Here is a 22,266-nt window from a genome sequence, read left to right as displayed (position 1 = left end):
TTGCTTTGTCTTCCTTGTCTTGTCTAGTAACCTGTGTGTCCCTGTTCTTTGTAACGTTCTCTGTTTTCGTCCTTGTCCATTTCTGTAACTTTCTCCGAGCTCAGCTCTATTTTTCTGTAACTATTTTTAGCTATCAATGATTACACATTAATTATTTGTTAAGGGCCTATCCACAACAAGCTTTTGCTTTACTTTAGGTCCATCCACTTTGAATCTGCATTTATATTGTAATTATGCATACTATTTTGGAATGAGTTATATGTTTTTGTATTTTGATTGATTTGTGGAAAATAAATGAAATGAAAAAAAAAAGAAAAATACCTGGGCTCATCCTACTTATTATTACTCAAATTTTAACTCAAGCTGCCGCTTTTTGATCAGCACACAATGCATCAGAGAATACATATGAGATAATCAGCTTTTTATCTAATACTCATCGACCTGTGTTCACCGAAATTGTACTGAATTATAGGTTTTACAATGTCGTTATCTAAAGACTTGATTTTCGTTATGTAATGTAGTACTGTAGTTTTACAGTATAACTGTTTGTTCTTTTTACCCATGTATGACTTGTGAAAATTGTATTGTAAGCATGCTAATTACAGCCTTTTGGTTGTGTAATGATCGTATTGAATTGAATTGGTTTCTAATCCCACGATGGAGACATACACAACCCAGAAACAACACAGTCTCGCCAAGAATTTTGAAGACGATGCACATTATTGAACTAATAGACTTCAGTTCAGTTTAATTTAAAGATGTACAATAATGAACGGATACAACAAATACTCTTTTTTATTTCAATTTTCCAATTAGATTATAATTCTTCTTTGTTATGTCTATTAGACTGCAGCGATGGCAACACAAGGAGATATTCCAGATGAGCTTCTATGTAAGCTAACTGAAGACATCGAGACGAGTGAACAGATGGGGGCCTTGGGACGAACACTAGGATTCAACACTGCAGCCATCAATAGATACGCAGAGACCAACAGACTGGAAGGACGGGTCACGTGTAAGGGAACACGTGACATGCTGTTTGACTGGAGACAGAGAGTGGAGCCATCCAATCAGCATCCTAGGCTGAAGCAAGCACTTATTGATGCTAATCTAATCAGGCTTGCTGAAACTTATCTCAGAGAGACGATAGCTACCCAAGGTGAAAATACAATTCAGGCCAAATAATATATTAATCATCAACGAATTAAAAATGAATATGTTTTTTTTTTTTTATCTATCCATAAAAAAAATTATCTCCAGGAAGCATCAAACTATCAATTTAAAATGAATATTTAAAGTTTACCTTTTCCATTTTTATCAGATAAAGAAGACTTTAGGGCGTATAAAACAAAATCTTCATACTAAAAAATAAGCTTTAGATATAACTATGACAGCCTTATTTTCCACTTTTAATCTGCCTCTGAGTGTAAATATTTTGCAACAAGTTTCGTTACATAGTATTTTTCATTTTTTCCTTCCTCAAGGGATTGTTTCTTTGGTATGTATTCTTGTTTTTGTACTATCATATTGAATAATGGAAAAAAGACCCGCATAAGTATTTCTTATTCCGAATCATCTCTTTGTCCTATTTCAAAGGGCAGATATCACGTGGTTGAACTCATTCTACTCAATGCTTTTGTTATATCGTTCCAGATACCTACAGTAAGAAGATATCGGAATCACTGACTGTTCGAAAATGTCGCACAATCTTAGAGGACAAATACTCGAACCAGCTTTGTAAAATTCAATTGACACCTTGGAACAATAATGATTATGCAGAGTTTAAAGATATGCACACCGTTGTTACCATGGTAAAGAAGGACGATCGTGGGAGAGATATTAAGGAAAAGGAAATACTACAAGGCTCTGCAGGAAAAATATTTTCAGCCAAAGTAAACGGAACATTGCCATCTCGAATCCTTATTTCGGCTCCCGCTGGACGAGGAAAGACGACAGCTGTTGCTAAGATGGCGCACGATTGGGTTCACAGAGAAGATGGCTCAGGATTAGAGGACTTGCCACTGCTGTTTGTTGTCAAGTTTCGAAACACAAGCCATAGTACATCGATCGGAGAAGCCATCATATCACAACTCCTGAGTGATGTTGACGATCTGACGCCAGAGGGGCTAGAAAGTTTCATCAGGCAGCATCAGGGAATCTGTCATATTGTACTAGATGGGCTCGATGAGTATGCTGGTATCTCCTCCTCAAGCAATATCATGAAAATTCTCCTATGGGAAATGTTTCAACAATGTCGAGTTCTTGTAACATCACGACCTCACTTAGAAAACATTTTCAGTCAAGGGGATCTACCAAGGGTATACACGAAGATGGAGATCGAAGGATTCTCCAAAGAGAGCTCATGTGATTACATTGACAGGTTCTTTTCTTCCCGGATTCAGAAACCAATGAAAGCAGATGGTCTGAAGTTTTACCTCGAGACAAATCCACTGATAGAGGAACTAGTAAAAACACCACTATTCTGCCTCATGGTATGTCACTTATGGTCTGTAGATCGTCTTGACAGTGAGACTTCGACTCAAACATCATTGCTCGACAAAGTAAACGTGTTTTTAAGCCACCACGCAAATAAACGGACCGATAGGTTATTCACACCTGAAACCCTGGACGAAATAATCCACAAACTGGGTAAAGTTGCTCTCACTGGTCTACTTGCTTATTCTAAGAAGTTGGTATTTACCCCTCGTGATTTTCAGAAGATTCCATCTGTCCTCGATAAGGCATGTCAGTTAGGGATAGTATCCAAGACAACTGTATCAAGCGAACACCTTCCTCAAACTAACGAAACCTCTTCTACTACTATAGAATTTTATCACAAACTTGCCCAAGAACATGCAGCCGGGAAGTTCCTAGCTCATAAAACAAGTCGTTTCAAGCTGAATTGGAAGATTTCTAAGTTAGACCAAGTGTTACAAAATATTAAAAGAAATGTTGGCGATTATGAAAATCTCATTCGTTTTGCTGCTGGAACAAAGAACAGACTCTGTATTCGAATAATGGAGACGCTTCTGACAAATAGTTATTTATCCGAGAGTGAGCGTTATCGTATTCTCTTAGACTGTTCATCAGAGTCTGGGGTTAGCGATGGGAAGGTGTCATCCTTGGTTCGAAGGTGTGTGACGTCACAAAGTATGCTTTTGCAATCGCCAACAGTGTATACTGTAGTTGGGATGCGAAATCTTCCAAGAGAACTGAAACAAAAGGTATTCTAATGCTAGATAATTGCTAGAGAAATAAATTCATATAATCCATCATGTTGTATTTCATAAATATTTGCTTTCTTTTGTTATACCAAATCACATGATATTAATCGATAATCGTTTAAGATAACAGCAGTAGAATATAATCCATTGATGAATAAGTATCGGCCGCGCAGAAACGTTGTTCCCGACCTTTCGTTCGAGAGCGCAAACGCCTATTTACAACGGTAGTTGATTTTGGAAGAGACTTTGGGGCCCGTCGTCATGGTCGTAAAACTCTGTCCTGCAATGCAAATTGTGTGACATGAGATTTTTTTAGTTTTGCATCTGGAACGGAAACATTCAATCTGCGTTCCGTGTGCAAAATCCTGGTTGCTACTATGGTAACAGCGATATATCCGATTTAGGTTCGACTTATCAGAGCCACATTTGATTCCGCCCAGAGATCGAGAGGCCGCCCGGGGGGCCACTTCCATTGAAGAGTGGATACCAGGCGCAACCACGCGTAAATAGAGAAAGAGTGGGCAAGTACATTACGTATAGGCCTATGTAACGTTATAAGGGTGCCAAAAAAGATGTTTAAAATACTGAAAAGAGGGATATATTTCCAAGACTTGTAGGGTTTTACAAGCTAAATACTTGTTAAGAGATGCATTTTCATAATCTGGAAAAGACTTGCTTCCCTTGTTTAGGGTGATTTTCGAAACCCCATGGTCGCGCCTGGTATCAACTTATCAATGGAAGTGGTCCCCCGGGAAATTGAATCTAATCCCCCATTTCTGGGGAAAGTAAAACGTAATGCCCATTACATTGTGTGCTAGAGGCATATCGTTTGCGTAGGAGTAAGCAAAAGAAAAAACCCCGCAAATTTGGCTTGTATTCAGACGTATATATGTTTAGGCCTATTGCCTATGCCGTGCACATATCAACGCATGCGAAATGGTTTCGGCTTGAGAGGTGATCTGACCCATGGAATCAATTGCCAGTGATCCATCAATAATCCACATTTAATGCAATATCGATTCGATGGACTGTAATGATCTATATCTAAGCCTTAATTCAGTGACTTCATTGGTTAATTCAGTAACTTCATTCCTCACTCAATATGTACTCGATTTGTTCGAAAAACCACTTTCTTATCCATATGTCATAATCTATACGATGATGACTATCAGTCGTAATGTACATGCATGTATGGTGCGGGTGTCGCGGGAAAGAATTTTGCACACGAAAAGCAGATCTGTAGGGCCTGTAACCTCCCCCCCCCCCCTTGTAACACAAAGCTTAGCAATGATTGTAGAGCAGTTTTCTACGTTTGATTCTATTGACTATAATGTACAATCAATCTTAAAAATCAAGTGTATGATTAAGAGTCAACTTTTGTGTTTGAGGACCCTAATATTAGCGTCCGTGAGGTTTGCGAAAGGCCCAGTTAGCGCTAACAGAGCACTTGTCACTCATAGCACTGTTAGCGAGGTATTGCCCGCACAGGAGCAGGATGTTAGCCAAATCACTAGCTAGCGCTGTTAGACTAATATTACAAGATCGCACAGAAGCTGACATTAGCGCTAATGTTTGAACTATCCACTAACAGTGTCAAGGGCAGCGACAGTGCTTATGTTAAAGGGATGGTCCGGGCTAAAAATATTTATATTAAAAAAAATAGAGTAAAATTCACAGAGCAAAATGCTGAAAATTTCATCAGAATCGGATAACAAGTGACGAAGTTATTGAATTTTTAAATTTATCAATATTTTGTGAAAACAGTTGTATGCACATCTTCATGAATATTCATTAGGTGGGCTGATGATGTGACATCCCAACTTTCTTTTTTTATGTTATTACATGAAATCATGAATATTTCATTATTTCATACATGTGTAAATGATGTGTCTCCATTATGATGAAATAAGTTGCAGCAATAAATAAGTAATGCATTTAATCAGTTGTCAATCCAATTGTTTTAGCTCTTGGTAGAAAATGATTTAATAAACCTTATTTCATATAATGAAATATATACAAAAGAAAAAGTGGGGATATGACATCATCAGCCCACGTAATGAATATTCATAAAGACATGCCTATTGTTACACCAGATAATGAAAATCTTTAAAATTCAATAGCTTCGTTATTTGTTATCCAATTTTAATCAAATTTTCGATATATAGCCTAGACTATCCCTTTAATGAATATCTCTTGCGTTTCGTGCGTAAAACTTGTCTCCTTTTTTATATCAAGTGCTTAAGAATAGACCTAGAACGAGTTAAAAGGACATTTCAGCCCAGGGGCGGATTCAGTTTCTTCCAAAAGGGGGCTCATTTTCCCGAGAAAAAGCTTGGCAAGCAATAAAGAAGGGGGGTTACATCTAACATTTAAGGTATTATTGTCCCAACAAAAATTTGCTAGCAAAAAAGTCCTTAATCGCTTTCAAGGGGGAGGGGCACACTTCTGTAACAAGTGGAACGCCTCTGTCAGTCTCGCCTGCATTACGCAATTCAATATAGCAGCAGTGCTAACTTTGAAAACTACTATAAAATAATAATTCACAAACACACCATTCATATAATGACATAATACCACGTTCATTGACCATAGATGACATTTGAACGGTGACTTAAGACTTGTCAAATACACCCATGTCCACATTTCATTCACTCTATCCAAAAACTTTCAAAGTTATGATGGCAATTCAACAATTACCCCAACATGGCCTAAGTTTATTGATCTTAACTGACCTTTGACCTTGGTTTTGTGACCTGAAACTCACAGGGGATGTTCAGTGATACTTGATTACTCTTAAATCCCAAGTTTTATGAAATAGATCCATAAAATTCAGAGTTAGAATGGTAATTCAACAAATACCCCCAACACGGCCAAAGTTCATTGACCTTAAATGATCTTTGACCATGGTCATGTGACCTGAAACTCGTACAAGATGTTCAGTGATACTCGATTACTCTTATGTCCAAGTTTTATGAACTAGATCCATAAACCTTCAGAGTTAGGATGGTAATTTAACAAAGACCCCCAACACGGCCAAAGTTTATTGACCTTAAATGACCACTGATCATGGTCATGTGACCTGAAACTCGCACAGGATATTCAGTGGTACTTGATTAACCTAATGTCCAAGTTTCATGAACTAGATCCATAAATTTTCAAAGTTATGAAGGTAATTCAACAAATACCCCCAACTTGGCCAAAGTTCATTGACCCTAAGTGACCTTTGACCTTGGCCATGTGACCTGAAACTCAGGAAGGATGTTCACTAATACTTGATTAACTTTATGTCCAAGTTTCATGAACTAGATCTATAAATTTTCAAAGTTATGATAGTAATTCAACAAATACCCCCAACTTGACCAAAGTTCATTGACCCTAAATGACCTTTGACCTTGGTCATGTGACCTGAAACTCGAGCAGGATGTTCACTAATACTTGATTTACCTTATGCTAAAGTTTCATGAACTAGGTTCATATACTTTCTAAGTTATGATGTCATTTCAAAAACTTAACCTTCGGTTAAGATTTTGAAAATAATTCTCCCAACATGGTCTAAGTTCATTGACTCTAAATGACCTTTGACCTTAATCATGTGACCTGAAATTCAAGCAGGATGTTTAGTATTACTTGATTAACCTTATGTTCAAGTTTTATGAACTAGGTCCATATACTTTCTAAGTTATGATGTCATTTCAAAAACTTAACCTTAGGTTAAGATTTGATGTTGACGCCGCCGCCGCCGCCGCCGTCGCAGTCGGAAAAGCGGCGCCTATAGTCTCGCTCTGCTATGCAGGCGAGACAAAAATGGCCGGCATGTTTACACTAAAAAATTTGATCATTACTTTGGATCCGCCATTGCTCAAGCCCCCAGTCCATATGAGAAAAAAAAACAGAATGAAATTAGATGAGAAGGATGAGAAGACAGTAATTTCAATCAATAACATAATTCTTCAATGGAAAATAATGAAGAAAGATGAACTGAATGAAGTGAACACTGTACAGTATTTTAGAAAACATTGATGACTATCCATGCCACAATGAATATCCTAGAATGGAATTACGAAGCCAAGTCTCTTTTTCATTTGTTTCATGATTGTTATTATTACTGTTGTTATTACCTTTTTAATACCTTGTTTTCCCCCATTAAGTATACCAATGATATGTACAGTAGTTGTTGAGATTATGTTTGTGATTGCAAAACCAATCAAAAATCATAAATAGAAAAAAGTCCCATACCTCATCCCCCCTTTCCTGATTATTTTAACGTGAACTGGTAAATTTATGTTTCAATACAACACTGCTGTTACAACCGATAATGTCGCACCAACGCATAATGTCGCAGTCAACGCATAATGTCGTAGTTTTTCTAAAGCATAACGTCACATGTCGCAACGCATAATGTCACAGCGGTATTTTCTTCAGGACTCGAGTTACAGATAAGATATAAAATATTCTTTCACTAAGTATTTTGAGACACAAGAAAGAGAATTAGGTGATTTGGAAATCAGGATTACTCTTTGTATGGATATTTATCAGTTTATTGTCATTTCGTCTACTGCCTTTTCCCCACTATCGCATGGTCTGATATCATTTCGTCTACCATTAGTTAGTCAACTATCAACATAGTCCAATAATAATTTCGTCTAATTACCATCTCGTCTAATAGCCAGTTGGTCTAATAGCCGTTTTGTTTATTATCATTTAGTCTAATTGTATTTTTTTCAATTGGTCCAATATCCACTTTATCCAATATCATTACGTCTATTACCTTTTGGCCTAATAGCCAATTGGTCTAATAACCACTTGGTCTACTCTCATTTCGTCCATGTTCCGTTTGGTCTAACTTCAGTTGGTTCACTATCACTTTGTCTAAACCCATTTTGGCTAACAATCATTTGGTATCGTTGCCATGGTTCCAATCACCAAAAGGTCCAATCACCGGTATTTTCGTCAGGACTCGAGTTACATAACTAAACAATTGACGGCAGCGCGAGCCGAAAAAATAGATTTTATATCTAAGAACAGGACAATCTTTTAAAGTTTTGTAAATCGTAAAATGGATGGGTAAATAGGTATCTTCCTACATTAATGTTATTAATGCGAGCAGAAGTTTTTTTATATTCTGATCTGAAACTGGATAATTCAAGCACGTTATAAATATATAGAACAAGCTGCGTATAGGTCTGTTCCACGAGATGCAAAATCCTGGATACGCGCCTGCCTTATTAGATATCTTATCTTGTTTGTAAGAAAAAAAAACATTAGATGTACTTAAAACTTCAGACTTTATTCGTGTGCGTTTTTCTTTTAGATTTAGACCTACATGTATAATTTAGGCATTTTGAATACATGTTTTAATCATTTCATTCACTGTTTTCCGTTTCACAATGTTGTATATAATGAACATATCATAAAAATAAAGAATATTACACAACATAACATCTTATAAAACATAATAAGGCCTATAGATTTGATAAACACAATAACAATAATAATCCGCTTTTTATAGCGCTTAATACATCTGAACGACGTGTCTAAGCGCTTTACAGATATATTATTACCCCGGTCATCGGATTCAATCAGCCATTCCCGCACACAATGTGTGCACATCCTCCACTCCATGGGGAGTATTCCAATCAATAACATTTAGCTGCCTTAATTTTTTTTTTTGCATTTTAGAGTAAAACGGAGGGGCTGCCGAAAATAAGCGATGCTTGTATGTGAGGCCAGCCCCAAAACTTAGTTTCATTACCTTATTTTACACACATGCATAAACATAACTTCGTAATAGTAAAAACAATAATAGTAATAATTATTGATGTACACTTTGCAAAGCAAATCAGAACTGAAAAAGCATAAAAATATAAAGCGAGAGCGAAGCACGAGCAACAAATACTTCATATTCCAGTCCAAAAAGGGGTAAATTTAGACACTTTTTCAAGCACTATGCATGAAAATTCTGAAGTGGATGTGGATGCGAGGCTCGAGCGAAAATTTTAGGCTATATATATCACATGGTGACTTTTTACCTGGTTGCTAAGAAAGCATGAATGCTTGTAAGCAAGCAACCAGAGGACCGACGGCTTAAGGTCCTCTCCAAGGGACCTGGTAGGCATAATGACTATTATGCCGTACCAAGGGTAGCCTCTTGTCGAGGCCCTGGCGGCTGCTTCCCGAGCGAAGCGAGGGATTCCCTAATTCGCGAAGCGAATTAGGCCTGGCGCGAGCCAGGGCCTCTTGACATCTGAACTGAATTATATATTCATGAGGAACATCTTACTAATGAATATACATGAGTCATGATATTACCGGTCACCGAGTAAACCAATTAAATGTCAAAGCTGTTTCATTTTGGGTTGGGAATACTATATAGTATAGTAGTCCATTATTCTGCAGGGGATTCATTTAATTGCGGGACACTAAAGGGGATATAACCAGCAAAATGCTACAAGTAGTGGTACTACTACTACTACTACTGGCCGTAACAGACCCATCACCGTCCCGAAACTTCCCGGGAGATACTGCTCAGCCGCTGGTAAGACTCGAGTCAACTCCCAGCAAGTCCACCCCAGCTTCCCTCACTGCACTGCACAGCGGAGATCGATAATCGACGCCCCGGTTCGACCGGTGGAATCGCATGAAATATTACATTTTTTCCATATCCTGTGGGTAGATTTACAAAGACATCTTGTCCTTTCAGTGCAGAGTTAATTTCATCGACTTGCAAATCCTTAAATCGGTCAATATTCAGCATTTTAGAGTCATATTCAGCGCTCTTTGATATTTCGTCGTCACTCCTCGCCATGAATCCAAGTGTCGCCATTCAAGATGAGCTCATGAATATTTAATAGACGTCATAGCAGCTCGCGCTCTCATTGGATGATTTTCACCGACCAGATTTTGGTCGGTGAATTGGTAAAAACAAGTTTTTATTTTTCGCCCTACCCGCGACTGGTCCAAATTTTCCAAAATATGACCAAATTGATTTCTTCAAAATTGCCCCCGAGACCCCCCCCCCCCCCCCCCCCCAATTCAGCCGTCTTCGCTCTGTGGGATCTTCTAACATCCAAAGGCATCAATATTCAGAAGATAAAGCAGATCCGATGAGTTTTTATTTTTCGCCCTACCCGCGAAAGTCGGTGAAATTCGGGTCAGATGTCAAGAGGCCCTGTCTCGCGGCGCTCTGCTTCGCTCTGCTTCGCTCTCTCCCTTGCTTTGCCATGTTCGGCGGATGGTAAAGGGTTTATTTTGCGCTCGCGAGCAATCAAATCAGGAGTAGTACTGCAACAAATCGGCAATGATACATCGAGTCACCGTAGAGGTCTAGTGCCAGTAGACCATTATGGTTATAAGATGAAATGAATATGCCTATTGGACGAAATGATGATTGGACGAGATGGTGATTGGACCCATGGCAACGATACCAAATGATTGTTATCCGAAATGGGTTTAGACAAAGTGATAGTGAACCAACTTAAGTTCAAATGGAACATGGACGAAATGAGAGTAGTACAAGTGGTTATTAGACCAATTTGCTATTAGACCAAAAGGTAATAGACGTAATGATATTGGAAAAAGTGGATATTGGACCAATTGAATAAAATACAATTAGACTAAATGATAATAAACAAAACGGCTATTAGACCAACTTGCTATTAGACGAGATGGTAGTTAGACGAAATTATTATTGGACTATGTTGATAGTTGACTAACTAATGGTAGACGAAATGATATCAGACCATGCGATAGTGGGGAAAAAGGCAGTAGACGAAATGGCAATAAACTGATAAATATCCATACAAAGAGTAATCCTGATTTCCAAATCACCTAATTCTCTTTCTCGTGTTTAAAAATACTTAGTGAAAGCATATTTTATATCTTCTCTGTAACTCGAGTCCTAAAGAAAATACCGCTGTGACATTATGCGTTGCGATATGTGACGTTATGCGTTAGAAATTTGCTGCGACATTATGCGTTGCGACATGTGACGTTATGCGTTAGAAAAACTACGACATTATGCGTTGACTGCGACATTATGCGTCGGACGCTCTTGGCATAATGTCGCAATCTGCGACATTATCGGTTGTAACAACTGCTACCTGTAGGCCTATGTAAAACTTGTCAATGGTCATGATGATTACTGAAGCAGTGGTCATATTTACTTTCCACTGCAAGGACAAATTCAGTTTAAATGAACACAATCTCACATGTATAAATGAATAAGTGGGGGAAATTACAAATAACATGATCAGCTCGCCTCATTTTCAATTGTTTGTTTTTCTATACTTCACATCCTGCTTCCCTATAAACACCTCCATAGACGGAAGTAATTCTTCCACTCTACGAGCAAAGCAATATAGCCCCCCCCCCCCCTTTAACGATTGATGCCGTTAATACATTATTTTTATTAAGACTACGATTTATGTTAAAACATGGACCAATTAACACCGTAGTAAAATGTCATCACAAAGTAAGAATTAATGTTGCAAATCCGAGCCCCGACTTAATGGGAATAATACATTGAGCCTAGGGCCCTTACATTGTATAAATGCACACATAAATCACTTTAGCATGTCATAGAAAAGGCTCAAACCCACGTTTTCTGTGCGTTCAGTCTGCTCATGGTGTTGTTAGTGGCTGATTTGTTTGTAAATTGTTCGCGCTAACACCTTCCCTAACAGCGTTTCTGTGCGGCCGCTACAGGTGATGAACCAAACCACTATGATCAAACAATAAACAAATCAGAGCTAAAAATAAAAAAATAAAAAGCTGGGTATAGTAGGTCCGTTTTACTGACTATTCAGTTTGGTCCTGTGAGAAAAAAAACTACTAAAAGGTACAATACTACATATTGGTAAATAGTTGCAGTTACCATCAATAAATAAAACCGATTGTATCTCCTTCTTATGCTGTTAATTTGTTTTTCTTTCATTTCCTCAATAGGTTGTGAGTGTACAATTCGAGCAGTCTATCATGGCAACCGCTGTGACAGATGGACTATGGGCCTGCCTTAAATCATTCCCGATGCTAAATTCTCTCACCATCTCAGACTCATCTATCGATTTCCCTCCATCTCCTCCTGAGCTACCATCCATCACAGAGCTATCAACTGATGGAGTGACGTCACAATGCTATGAAGGTCTGATCTCATCACTCCCTGCTTTGGTATATATTAAAATCACTATCGATGATGCAGAGGGAGACATAGCCTTTATCACGGCTGGTCTTCGTCGGACTGGAGGACAAAATCTCAAAATCATTACCCTTCGCACTACGTACTCACTCCGATCAGAGAAGAGTCCTGTATCAAGCAAGACAATGAGAGGACTGGGTCTGCTCATCAAGGAACATACCAAGAACCTGAAGTATCTCATTCTGGGTCGGGTGAAGTGTACAGACGAGGATGACTTGGTTTACCTCATTGAATGCTGCCGACATGTGAAGACGATGGGATACGTAGAGTATGTTATTGCTTTAAACAGTATTTGTTATCATTAAGATACATCAATCAAAGACGTTAACATTACAAGAAATCCCCCTGTAACTAATTTGCACCAGGGCTAACATTTCAGCTACTTAAACTATTAAACCAATTACAGAATTTGTGTAAACATTTAATACCACAATTGAAAAAACAGATTAATACTATTTGTTATTTCCAAATTCAAAATATTGAATACTCGATACGTTGGTGTATTTTCCCCAATTTCTCTCAATATTGTATTTGCATCATTTTCATAAAATATTAATGTTTACTTGTGTTAATCAAAATGATTCAAACTTATTAAGCTTAAAGGGGAATCCAACCCATATAAAAAATAGTTTTTATAAGAAAAAGAAAAATCAGACAAGTTGATAGGTGAAAGTTTGAACAATATTGGACAAACAACAAGAAAGTTAGGAATTTTTAAAAGTTGTAAATATTGGTAATCACTATACCCATGGAGACTTTAAATTGGCCGCATATGGGATGTCATAGTGATGTAAGGCAAGGACTACTCTTCCATGTACTCCAATGCATATTATGGCTAAAATGTCATTTTTCCCAAAAGTTTTATTTCAAATTGTATTTTTCTTTCATGAGGACATAAAACAATGTACTACCTGGGTTATATTTAGATTACTGCCCCAGGGGAATGGGTAATAAGAGAAAACCACAAATCCCTGATAATAAAGTACATGGCCCATGGGAAAGTTGTCCTTGCCCCTTGTCATAATTTACTTACCCAGTTGCCAATTTGAAATCTACATACTATTTAGTGATCTCAATTTTAAAGCAGCTATAACTTTCTTATTGCTTGTCCGATTTCTTTCAAAATTTCACCATTCTGTTTAATTAATTTTTCTCCTTCCCAACACAACATTTTATGGCCAAGGCTGGATTCCCCTTTAAATTAAAAACTCTTCTAAAACAATATCAAACACGTGACAATGATAGTATTTGGAAAAAGGTCGGATTTTTCCTTTAAGATTTACTTAAAAGAGTTGGACGAAGAGGGGGTAATATGTTTGTCTTATCACAACATTGAAATGTACATCTCAGAACAAATAGTTCCATTTTGGTAAAGTTATTATATTAAATATGGACTGTTATTATTATATCATTAATTTGTTAATCTTATGAAAGTGATCTGCCAATCAGAATGTCACCTTCGGGGATATCGAGCTCCCTCTCTCGGTATTCTGTTTTAACTTCTTTGAAAATGGCTCTAAGTGCCACCCCCATCATTTTACAAATTAAACGACAAAGCCATAATTTATCAGCACATCACATGCTTTAAAATGGCATTTTGTTAAAAAGATGAATAGTATATTGCGTTTTTATTTATTATATTTTTCACCAAGCCGACCAATACAAATCTCAAAATGTATTAATTTAAACTCGATTGAGATAATTTACTTCGTCATAATCATCTCACGTTCACTGCAGGCCAAACAATTACATTTGTTAGGGTGAGGTGGTCGCCGAAACGCATGTTCAACAAATCAAGCTTAATGCTGAAGCTAAAGACAAAACACTTCCGCACACTTCCGTTTCAATTTGAAATGATATTTGGAGAACCATGATCTTGATATCCGTTATTGCAAACTCTCATGGAATCCTATAATGTGCAATGCGCTAACTCCAAAGGGACTGATGTTTTAAACACTTTTGCATTATAAAGTATAAATTTTGATTTCCGAAGGGAAGAGTAAACAAAAAATCTTCCATCCAAACGAAACATTCCAATATCACTAGCATATCCACCTCAACCATACAAATATACGTACAAGACACGCAGACACTTTGATCAAGGAGATATCACTCTACGAGTTAGAGTGATATCTCCTTGCTTTGATACACATTCCCCATCTAATTTTGATTTCTTAAACCCATGACCTATGAATATAGGCTATACTGTCGGACGATGTCGAATGGTAAGGTGGCTTCTCACGTCCAGCACCTTCACACTAAATCACCCAACGATCTCCACGTGCTTGTTTACCATGTAAGTCACATGCTCTGCTTCTGTACACTCTGTCATTTCAATACCACATTATTGACACACTAGTATCATTATTGATGGTAAAGCATGTACGTGTCAGGATAAATCGAAAGATAATCCAACAGTGAAAGATTAAATTAATGCAATTTGAAATCTAATGTGTAGTAGTAGCTCTTCTCTGATTCATAATTCACTCAACTCTTTTCAACGAATATAAATGGAATTTCTGATAAATTCGTGTCTTTGCCTAGGTTCTATTTTAAACACGTTTTTTCTGTTTGCAACCGTTTGAGATTTGCCTTCGATATGCCGTTGGCCTTTGTTAGTTTCCACACATTTGTATTATCGGTATTTTGTGTGATCTTATGTATTATATGCCTTTTCACTGTAATTATATGTACTGTCGTCTTATGCAAATGTGAAATAAATTGAATTGAAAGCAGGCAAAGCGCGTTAATCAATTTTACCTTTAATTCTTAGCATACTCCAACGACAATGAGGAATTGAAGCATTTTTTTATTAAGAAACAAAAGCACCCAGTATGGTAAAAGCCTTGAATGTGGGGAAAAAAGTGATCGCGTTTTAACATATAATTCGCTATATATTCAATGTAAGGAAAAGGTCAAAGGGGGAAAGCGAAATGAAGGGAAGGGAAAGGGATAAAAGTCAGAATATTTCTTATCGTAGTCGGTCCATAGCCCCACATATAAATATTCCGTTCATGCAAGTTAACGTTAAACCGATCCTATACCAGTAAAACGTAACTATCAAGCGTTATATACTTAACCTGAGGGAGGAAAATCGAAGTCATAACTCGATCACAATTATGACTTGTAAATTGCATAAGTATGTTGTAACGAACAGCAAACTGAAGGGTGATTGAATGGTGATGCTATACTTATTGTATTTTCTGCGTGAGTTTGTTATAACGATCGTTGTCTCATGATGGTTTTTATTCGGCCATCTACGATGTCAAGCATGTTAATTCATAAGATGACTTTAAACAATATAAACGCACACACACACGCAAAAAATTATAGCCCGTGGCGGCCTACGATGCCCAATAAAAAAAACGTAAATTGATACATTGTGTGATGATCGTAGAAAATCTACATTATAGGCAATAACTACAACAGGCCATCGGTAACTAAACATTCGTTTAAATATAACTATGAAAATACAACATTATATGAAACAAATATAATATAACCACTCGTTATCTTTTTTTTCTATCGATTGTCATTTCCAGTGAGAAACAACAACTATGGTACATGCGGTACATGTGATGTTGTTTTCGTCTTAAAATTCAGACACTGTCCGCCAAAATACTTTTCAGAATCCTTTCTCTTTTTTCACTCCTGTGCAAATTACTCAGAAAATTACATACCCCCGATGAATGACATGATTATTAAAGATATTTAATCATGACAAGGAATATGCCATTTATTTTGTTACATTATATAAGACATTGATAATTCCCTTATTCGTTTTATTTTTTCGGGCATGGAGTGCATGAGTTCCCACCTGTCTTATTTCTATTAGCTTACCAATTACCAAAACTTCTCACCACAGAAAAAAATGCAGTCCATACTTGTTTCACGTTGTAAATGCAAAAAAATAAGCAACATTGCAAAACGAAAGACATTCTTTTATCTCTTTGTGAAGAAAATAAGAAAAAGAAGGCAGAGTCGAAATAATACACAACAAAAAAGTAAGTCCCTCCTTAGACAAACATCAATAATTTCCGAACCACTGAGAGAGCTCGATATATTTTTACATGAGCGTGTAGGTAATTTTATAAGCTACCCTCAGAGTGAATGTTACGGACGTACTTTATGCCATGCTTTAGTGACCACCGTAAGGAGGCAAAATTGTCACTTTTTAAAAGTCGCGAGCCAAATATCATGACTTTGATTCCACTTTATTGGAACGAATTTTACATTTTCATCACGAAAAATCGTCAGATGGCTTGAAGAATATACTTTCTAAAAGACCGTACAACTTTCTTTTTGCTAAATTTCACGGTTGAATAAACACAATTCAAAATTTGCTATAATTTGATTTTTTTTTACACATTTCTATCGATAAAAATGATCGAATATGATGACAAGATGACAATTATTTTTGGGGAGAGTATCGTCAACAAATATCATAGGCAAGTACTGTTTTATTATGGGAACTGAAATTATCTTATCAACTTTTTTTCGTTACGTTCATGACAAATTAACATGTTTCAGTGATTCAAAGGCGTTTAAATTAAACATTCCCGCTTGAATGAACATGAGGAATGTGAATAGCTCTTTTTTTTACTCTATTGGGAAAAATGCAATTGCTAACTATGGATATCTGTCACAAACCTTCTTGCATAGTTCATTTGATATGATTTTTATGAAATCCCGGTGCCTTATGCTTCAGTGAGCACAATATATTCGAAAATTATGCAAAAACGAAGAAAGTTCAAGGCCTTGTTCCCACTCTGCTGTACCGAATGATTATTTTAGTGTGCGCACTTTTTGGATAGTGTCACACTGATGCCATGGGCAAAGTTTCATGGAAAAAAGTTGGCAAAAGTAACAAAAACCGTCTATGAAACAAACCCTCATTTCCATATTATTAAAATTTTGGTTTCCTCTGTCATATACATTTTGTACACTATGGGTGAATATGTTTAAAGGTGCCATGAAATACAGCAAAGATGCTGACTTATTCGTTAGCTTAGTAGTTACTAATTACGATTCCATCAAAATTTTACCCGAAAAATATCCCACATCAGGTTCAAAGGCAGTTTTATATTGAAAATTGAGCCAAATTCGCCCCTCCCACAAAAATTCAGCCAGATTTGGTTTCGTATATATCACGTGACAATTATGACGTCAGGGAAGGAAGCTGCTGAGTGTTGTTGACGTTTGGAGCGTGAAGTGCCTATTGTGGTTGCACATGTGGATCCAAAGTAGATAAATTGAATTGCTGGAATAATATTCAGAACCTGAATCTTCAAAGTCTGAAGAATCAGACGCAGCTGATGACGATGCTGCAGCCATGATCAAAATCTCATAAAAATCTAAAAAAAATCCGTTAAGGATGAGCTCGTTCGAAACAGCAACTACACGATGAACGTGTACAATAACTAGGGGTCCGGCTGCACAGCTGGGAAAGCCTTCCTTCGATGACGTCACAATGATTGACAGGTCGATCGGTCGGACTCTTTCGAAAATTTTAGTGGGCATTCCCGTTGAAGTTAATTTCCATGGAATAACTCAACACCAGTTCGTCGTACACAGGAACCGATGGCAAATTCGTATTTTTCAAGTAAAACTACCTAATAATAGCAATGTATCTAAATGAGATGACATTGGTGTCATAGGACCTTTAAGAATAAGTAACCCCTCATTTAATATGGTGGAACTTTCTTTCAAAGCTGTCTTAATCAATGTCATTTGACAGTAATGTTTATCAACCTGTGGGCGGAATTCTGTGCAAAAATGAAATCGATTTGTTTATTTATGGATGATGAGCACGCATCAAAGAGGGGAAAAATGCATTTTCAATGTCACAGTTATTTTGCGGGGTTATAAAGGGGCAAATTCCGTTTCAAATGTGATTTGATTGCTGTTGGTTGTATCTTCAGTCATTTGTATCACCGCACACTTTCTGAAGTTTTTACATTTGAAAACTTAGGAATGAATACTCTTGTGTAGCATAAATGCATCCATTTCCTAACAATTTCTCAGGATCAGTTAAATTTATGGACAAATCAGTGGTGGATTCAGAATTTGAAAATGGGGAGGGGGCCGAGAAATTGGGGGAGGGGAGCCACTAACACTTTTCAATTCTTACGTGTATTTTTTTAAGTTATAGAGGATACTACCATAAAACCCTATGATGATGCGTCACAAAAATGTGCTCACTTAACCATGAACAGACGCTATCAAAATTGTATGTAGAGTGGCTAAATGATGGATAGTGAAACATCATGAGCACCATAAAACTCACCACAAAAGAAAAGCATTCGCCCGACTTTGTATTGGCATAACCTGATAAACTACTCTTGTGACTGTAAAAAAAATGTAATTTTCAATTCACTCTTTGATTACCCATGCATGACTAAACCGATCAATTTCATTTTCCCCAAGAGTTGCTTTATGACTCTAGAAAACCACCTACGAAATATTATATCTCAAAATTATTCCATTCAAAATTACAGCATTTTGATTTAGGAGGGACTAAGTTTCCAATTTCTAGAAACAAGATCAAAGTAAGGATAACCCCAGAAATGACCATTAAGATATTAGTCTGCAAGCACTGACCCCAATCTTGCGTGAAATGAGAGTAGAGTCAGTCACAGAACTTATTGATTTTAGCCTAACTGCTTCAGACCCTGCACTGTGCAAAAAAGAACAAGTGTCTGTGCCTTTAGACCATTTAAGTTTCATTTCACCAAAATAAAGTAAGAATTGAAGAATCAATAGCTAAAACCAAAACAAAAGTTTCGTTTTGTTTAGATTTTTTCCCGTTATCGTTCCGTGAAAATAACAATTGAAAATCGAAACGAAATTAGCAAAAGGAAGCAAACATCTAACCTATTTTCCCAATATTCTATATTTCGCTTTTCCATTTTATCAAAAGAAAATTATTTATCTGATCGTATAATCATATTGTAGATTAAAATGATACTATAAAGAGAATTGTAAGCGCAATAACCGACAGACGAATAAAAAGATATAGACGAAATGAAGATATATTTAACAAATTAGCGAGATAGGGGACGATAGGAAAATTTGATAAAAAGGGGAATGGACAGGGACATGGGAACTATTTTTTAGATGAAATAAGTATTTTACAAGAAGTTAAATCTACATTTATTTGCACACCAAGTGGTTTTCAGGGGGAATTGCCTATGGTGTATAACATACCCAGCACCCCCCCCCCCCCAGAAAAGTAATAATAATGATAATAAATAAATTAATATTTAAATCAATAAATAGATTAAATAAATAAATAAATAAATGAAGTAGATATTGGGGCGCTTCAGCACCCAGCACCTGCGCTTCCCTGGGCTATGGGCATGGGCTCCGAATTGGACGAGGGTTATAACCAAATGAATTAGGCAACAAAAACAAGGGGTGTATAATTATCAAAACCAATGTACGTCAACCAAAAAAATAGTCTCCGTTCCCGTTACGTTAAAAATCATATATAAATTGAAAAATGTGTCATTACTGATGAATGTTGTTTATCTCGGTGGCATTTATATTGTTTTGTGTCTCGTTTTAGGATGATTTTGGTTATTATAAAAGCTACTACATTCCCCACATCGATTGAGCGATGAGCATGATGAGAGTGAAGCTGAATCCTAAATGCGCCATCAAAGCCTAATGCAAGCGGGTTCATAGTACCACGCCATGGAATGGATTTAGACGCTGAAAACACAAGAACTCGTCAAGTCAACTGCTATGTTCCATGCCTTTATGGTTTTTTTGCCCAATCTTGTAGAGATAGCTACTATAATATTCATTAATATTATTTCTAAAAGCAGCTTATTATAATATAATAAGTAATATGACTACTTTAGACCCGATTTGCTCCTACCGAATGTCTTATATCTTCTTACACTTATTTGTTAGTAGCCTTAAAATGAACTGTTTGTTTATTATACATGTATTTTCGTTGATCTTAATTTAACCAAAGATGAAAATGTATTGTATTCATCAATAACTATTATGTTGTAAATATTTGTTTTCTATTATTACTCGTTGACAAGTAGCATCAAATAAAATGTTGTACTGATCTTTCATATCACCATTGGATGGTTTTTTCATGTATATTTATGTATTGTATATGTGTTTTATGTTATGCAAGGCCTCCTAGTATAACAGCCTTGTCACTACTAATGGGGCTACCCTGTTAAATAAAAAAAAGTAAATATCGGCATACGATATGCTTGTAACATGGATTATACATTTTATGTATAATTATGAAATTAGTATAAATATAAATGTTCTCATTTTCAAACTTCAGTGGAGTTCATAATACAAATTGAACCGATTACGTAACAGTTTAACCGACAGTCTGATAATTGCAGAAAAGCGGATATGATTAATATTTTCAATTCAATTCAAATAAACATTCATTTTTCAATTTTCATAAAATATAATTTTCAATATGAATTATACAAAATTATTCGTCATAAAAGCAGAGAATTACATTTTATAACATATCTGAAGAAAAAAAATTTTTCTGGAAAATGCATACTTCTTGTCAAATGTTTGAAGTTATAATGGTTTTGAACTACAGGACATGGTGTATTTTTTATAGCGATGTAATCATAGCAATCAACACGTTACCAGTAGTTCATGAGTCGTGAAAATATTTGTGGTGGTGTAAGTTGAAATTTTCAGTGTCGGGGTTGGAATTATGCTTGCTTGTACGTACAGACCTACATTTTTGTTACTGCTTTATAAGACTGCAGTGCACTTTAAACCGGATCGTTAATTATTAGATTCGAAGGATAGCTACAGAGATTCGAAGGATAGCTACAGGGGTATGCAAAACAACGATAATACGGTGCAGAGATTTGTTTGTATTAACTTAGGGCCTTTCACACGTGAATCTTGAATCATCATTATAATGATGATTGCTATTGTAATCGTGACTGTGATTATCGTTCGTGATTCTAATCATGTTCTAGGTTGGTTTCACACCTGCTAAATATTCGTCATTAGCCCTATTTTTCAATGGAATCATTTACATTCAAGATTTTGATTTTTTTGACCGTGTGAAAGGGCGATTAATGTTTCTCTGAACGGCATACATTTTTAGAGCAGGTGCAAGTATTCAACATGTAGATCGGCATGCACTTGGGCAGCCAAGTATGTAAGACGTTTCACTCAGTAATCTTTTTTACTCAACCCACCCTTTCACACGGCAAAAAATCGTAATTTGAATGATGATCCCATTGAAAACTATGGCTAATGGCGAATTTTTAGCATATGTGAAACCAAACTAGAATCACAAACGCTAATCACAATCACGAATTCAAATTCTACTCCGGATGCGAATTCCAGTTAAGTTTCACTAAAATGACGGTACGAATTTTAGGTGTAAAAGGCTTGTCTGACCTCCAAAACATCTTTCGGGGGCGGAGCTTACGTGTCCTTTCAAGCACTTCCGTAGATAATACAATTGTCATGCACTCATCGAATCGATGCAGTGCTTTGATTGACAAGTCACCAAGGACATACGTATACCGCATTCGTTTGGCCGGAATAGACCGGTTTACTAATGTCAAATTTATGGATGTATCTTCCCTCGGGGCCTAGTAACGATATATTCCATTAACCTGTACCTAATAATGGTATTTCAATAAATGGAATTCACTTTGCATACATTAGTTTTCGCTATTTCGGGCAAACTTCGGGCAAGCTTTCCGGTTGTTAGGGGCAACCTTCGTTAAACTGGTATGCATAAAGTTTTAATATGTTATTAAACCGGTCTAAAGTATTGGAATTCAAATTACAGTTTTCGATTGACGTGTGAAAGGTCGTATGATTCTAAAG

General features: G+C 36.5%; 1 protein-coding gene across 2 annotated transcripts; it reads left to right on the top strand.

Annotated features, from left to right (window-relative positions):
- The first annotated feature begins 850 nt into the window (after positions 1-850).
- On the top strand, positions 851-21,342 carry LOC129263153 (uncharacterized). 2 transcript variants are annotated; one of them, XM_064101181.1, is made up of 5 exons: positions 851-1,159; positions 1,654-3,224; positions 12,168-12,685; positions 14,617-14,713; positions 19,985-21,342. In XM_064101181.1, exons 1-5 carry the CDS (start codon positions 856-858, stop codon positions 20,030-20,032), a joined length of 2,538 nt encoding a protein of 845 aa, XP_063957251.1. In that variant the 5' UTR covers positions 851-855; the 3' UTR covers positions 20,033-21,342. The 2 variants fall into 2 exon arrangements, with proteins under 2 accessions (XP_063957251.1, XP_063957250.1); XM_064101180.1 differs by lacking the exon at positions 19,985-21,342 and having other exon boundaries at positions 14,617-14,916.
- The last annotated feature ends 924 nt before the right edge of the window (positions 21,343-22,266 follow it).

This window comes from Lytechinus pictus, chromosome 6 (assembly GCF_037042905.1).
Source record: "Lytechinus pictus isolate F3 Inbred chromosome 6, Lp3.0, whole genome shotgun sequence".
Classification (NCBI taxonomy): Eukaryota; Metazoa; Echinodermata; class Echinoidea; order Temnopleuroida; family Toxopneustidae; genus Lytechinus; species Lytechinus pictus.
The sequence above is the reverse complement of the archived record's forward strand: the minus strand, read 5'-3'. Positions and strand labels throughout refer to the sequence as shown.

Coding starts and splice junctions, on each gene's coding strand:
- LOC129263153 (XM_064101180.1), top strand. CDS start 856: ATGGCAACACAAGGAGATATTCCAGATGAGCTTCTATGTAAGCTAACT. Junction 1,160..1,653: donor AGAGACGATAGCTACCCAAG/GTGAAAATACAA, acceptor ATATCGTTCCAG/ATACCTACAGTAAGAAGATA. Junction 3,225..12,167: donor CAAGAGAACTGAAACAAAAG/GTATTCTAATGC, acceptor TTTCCTCAATAG/GTTGTGAGTGTACAATTCGA.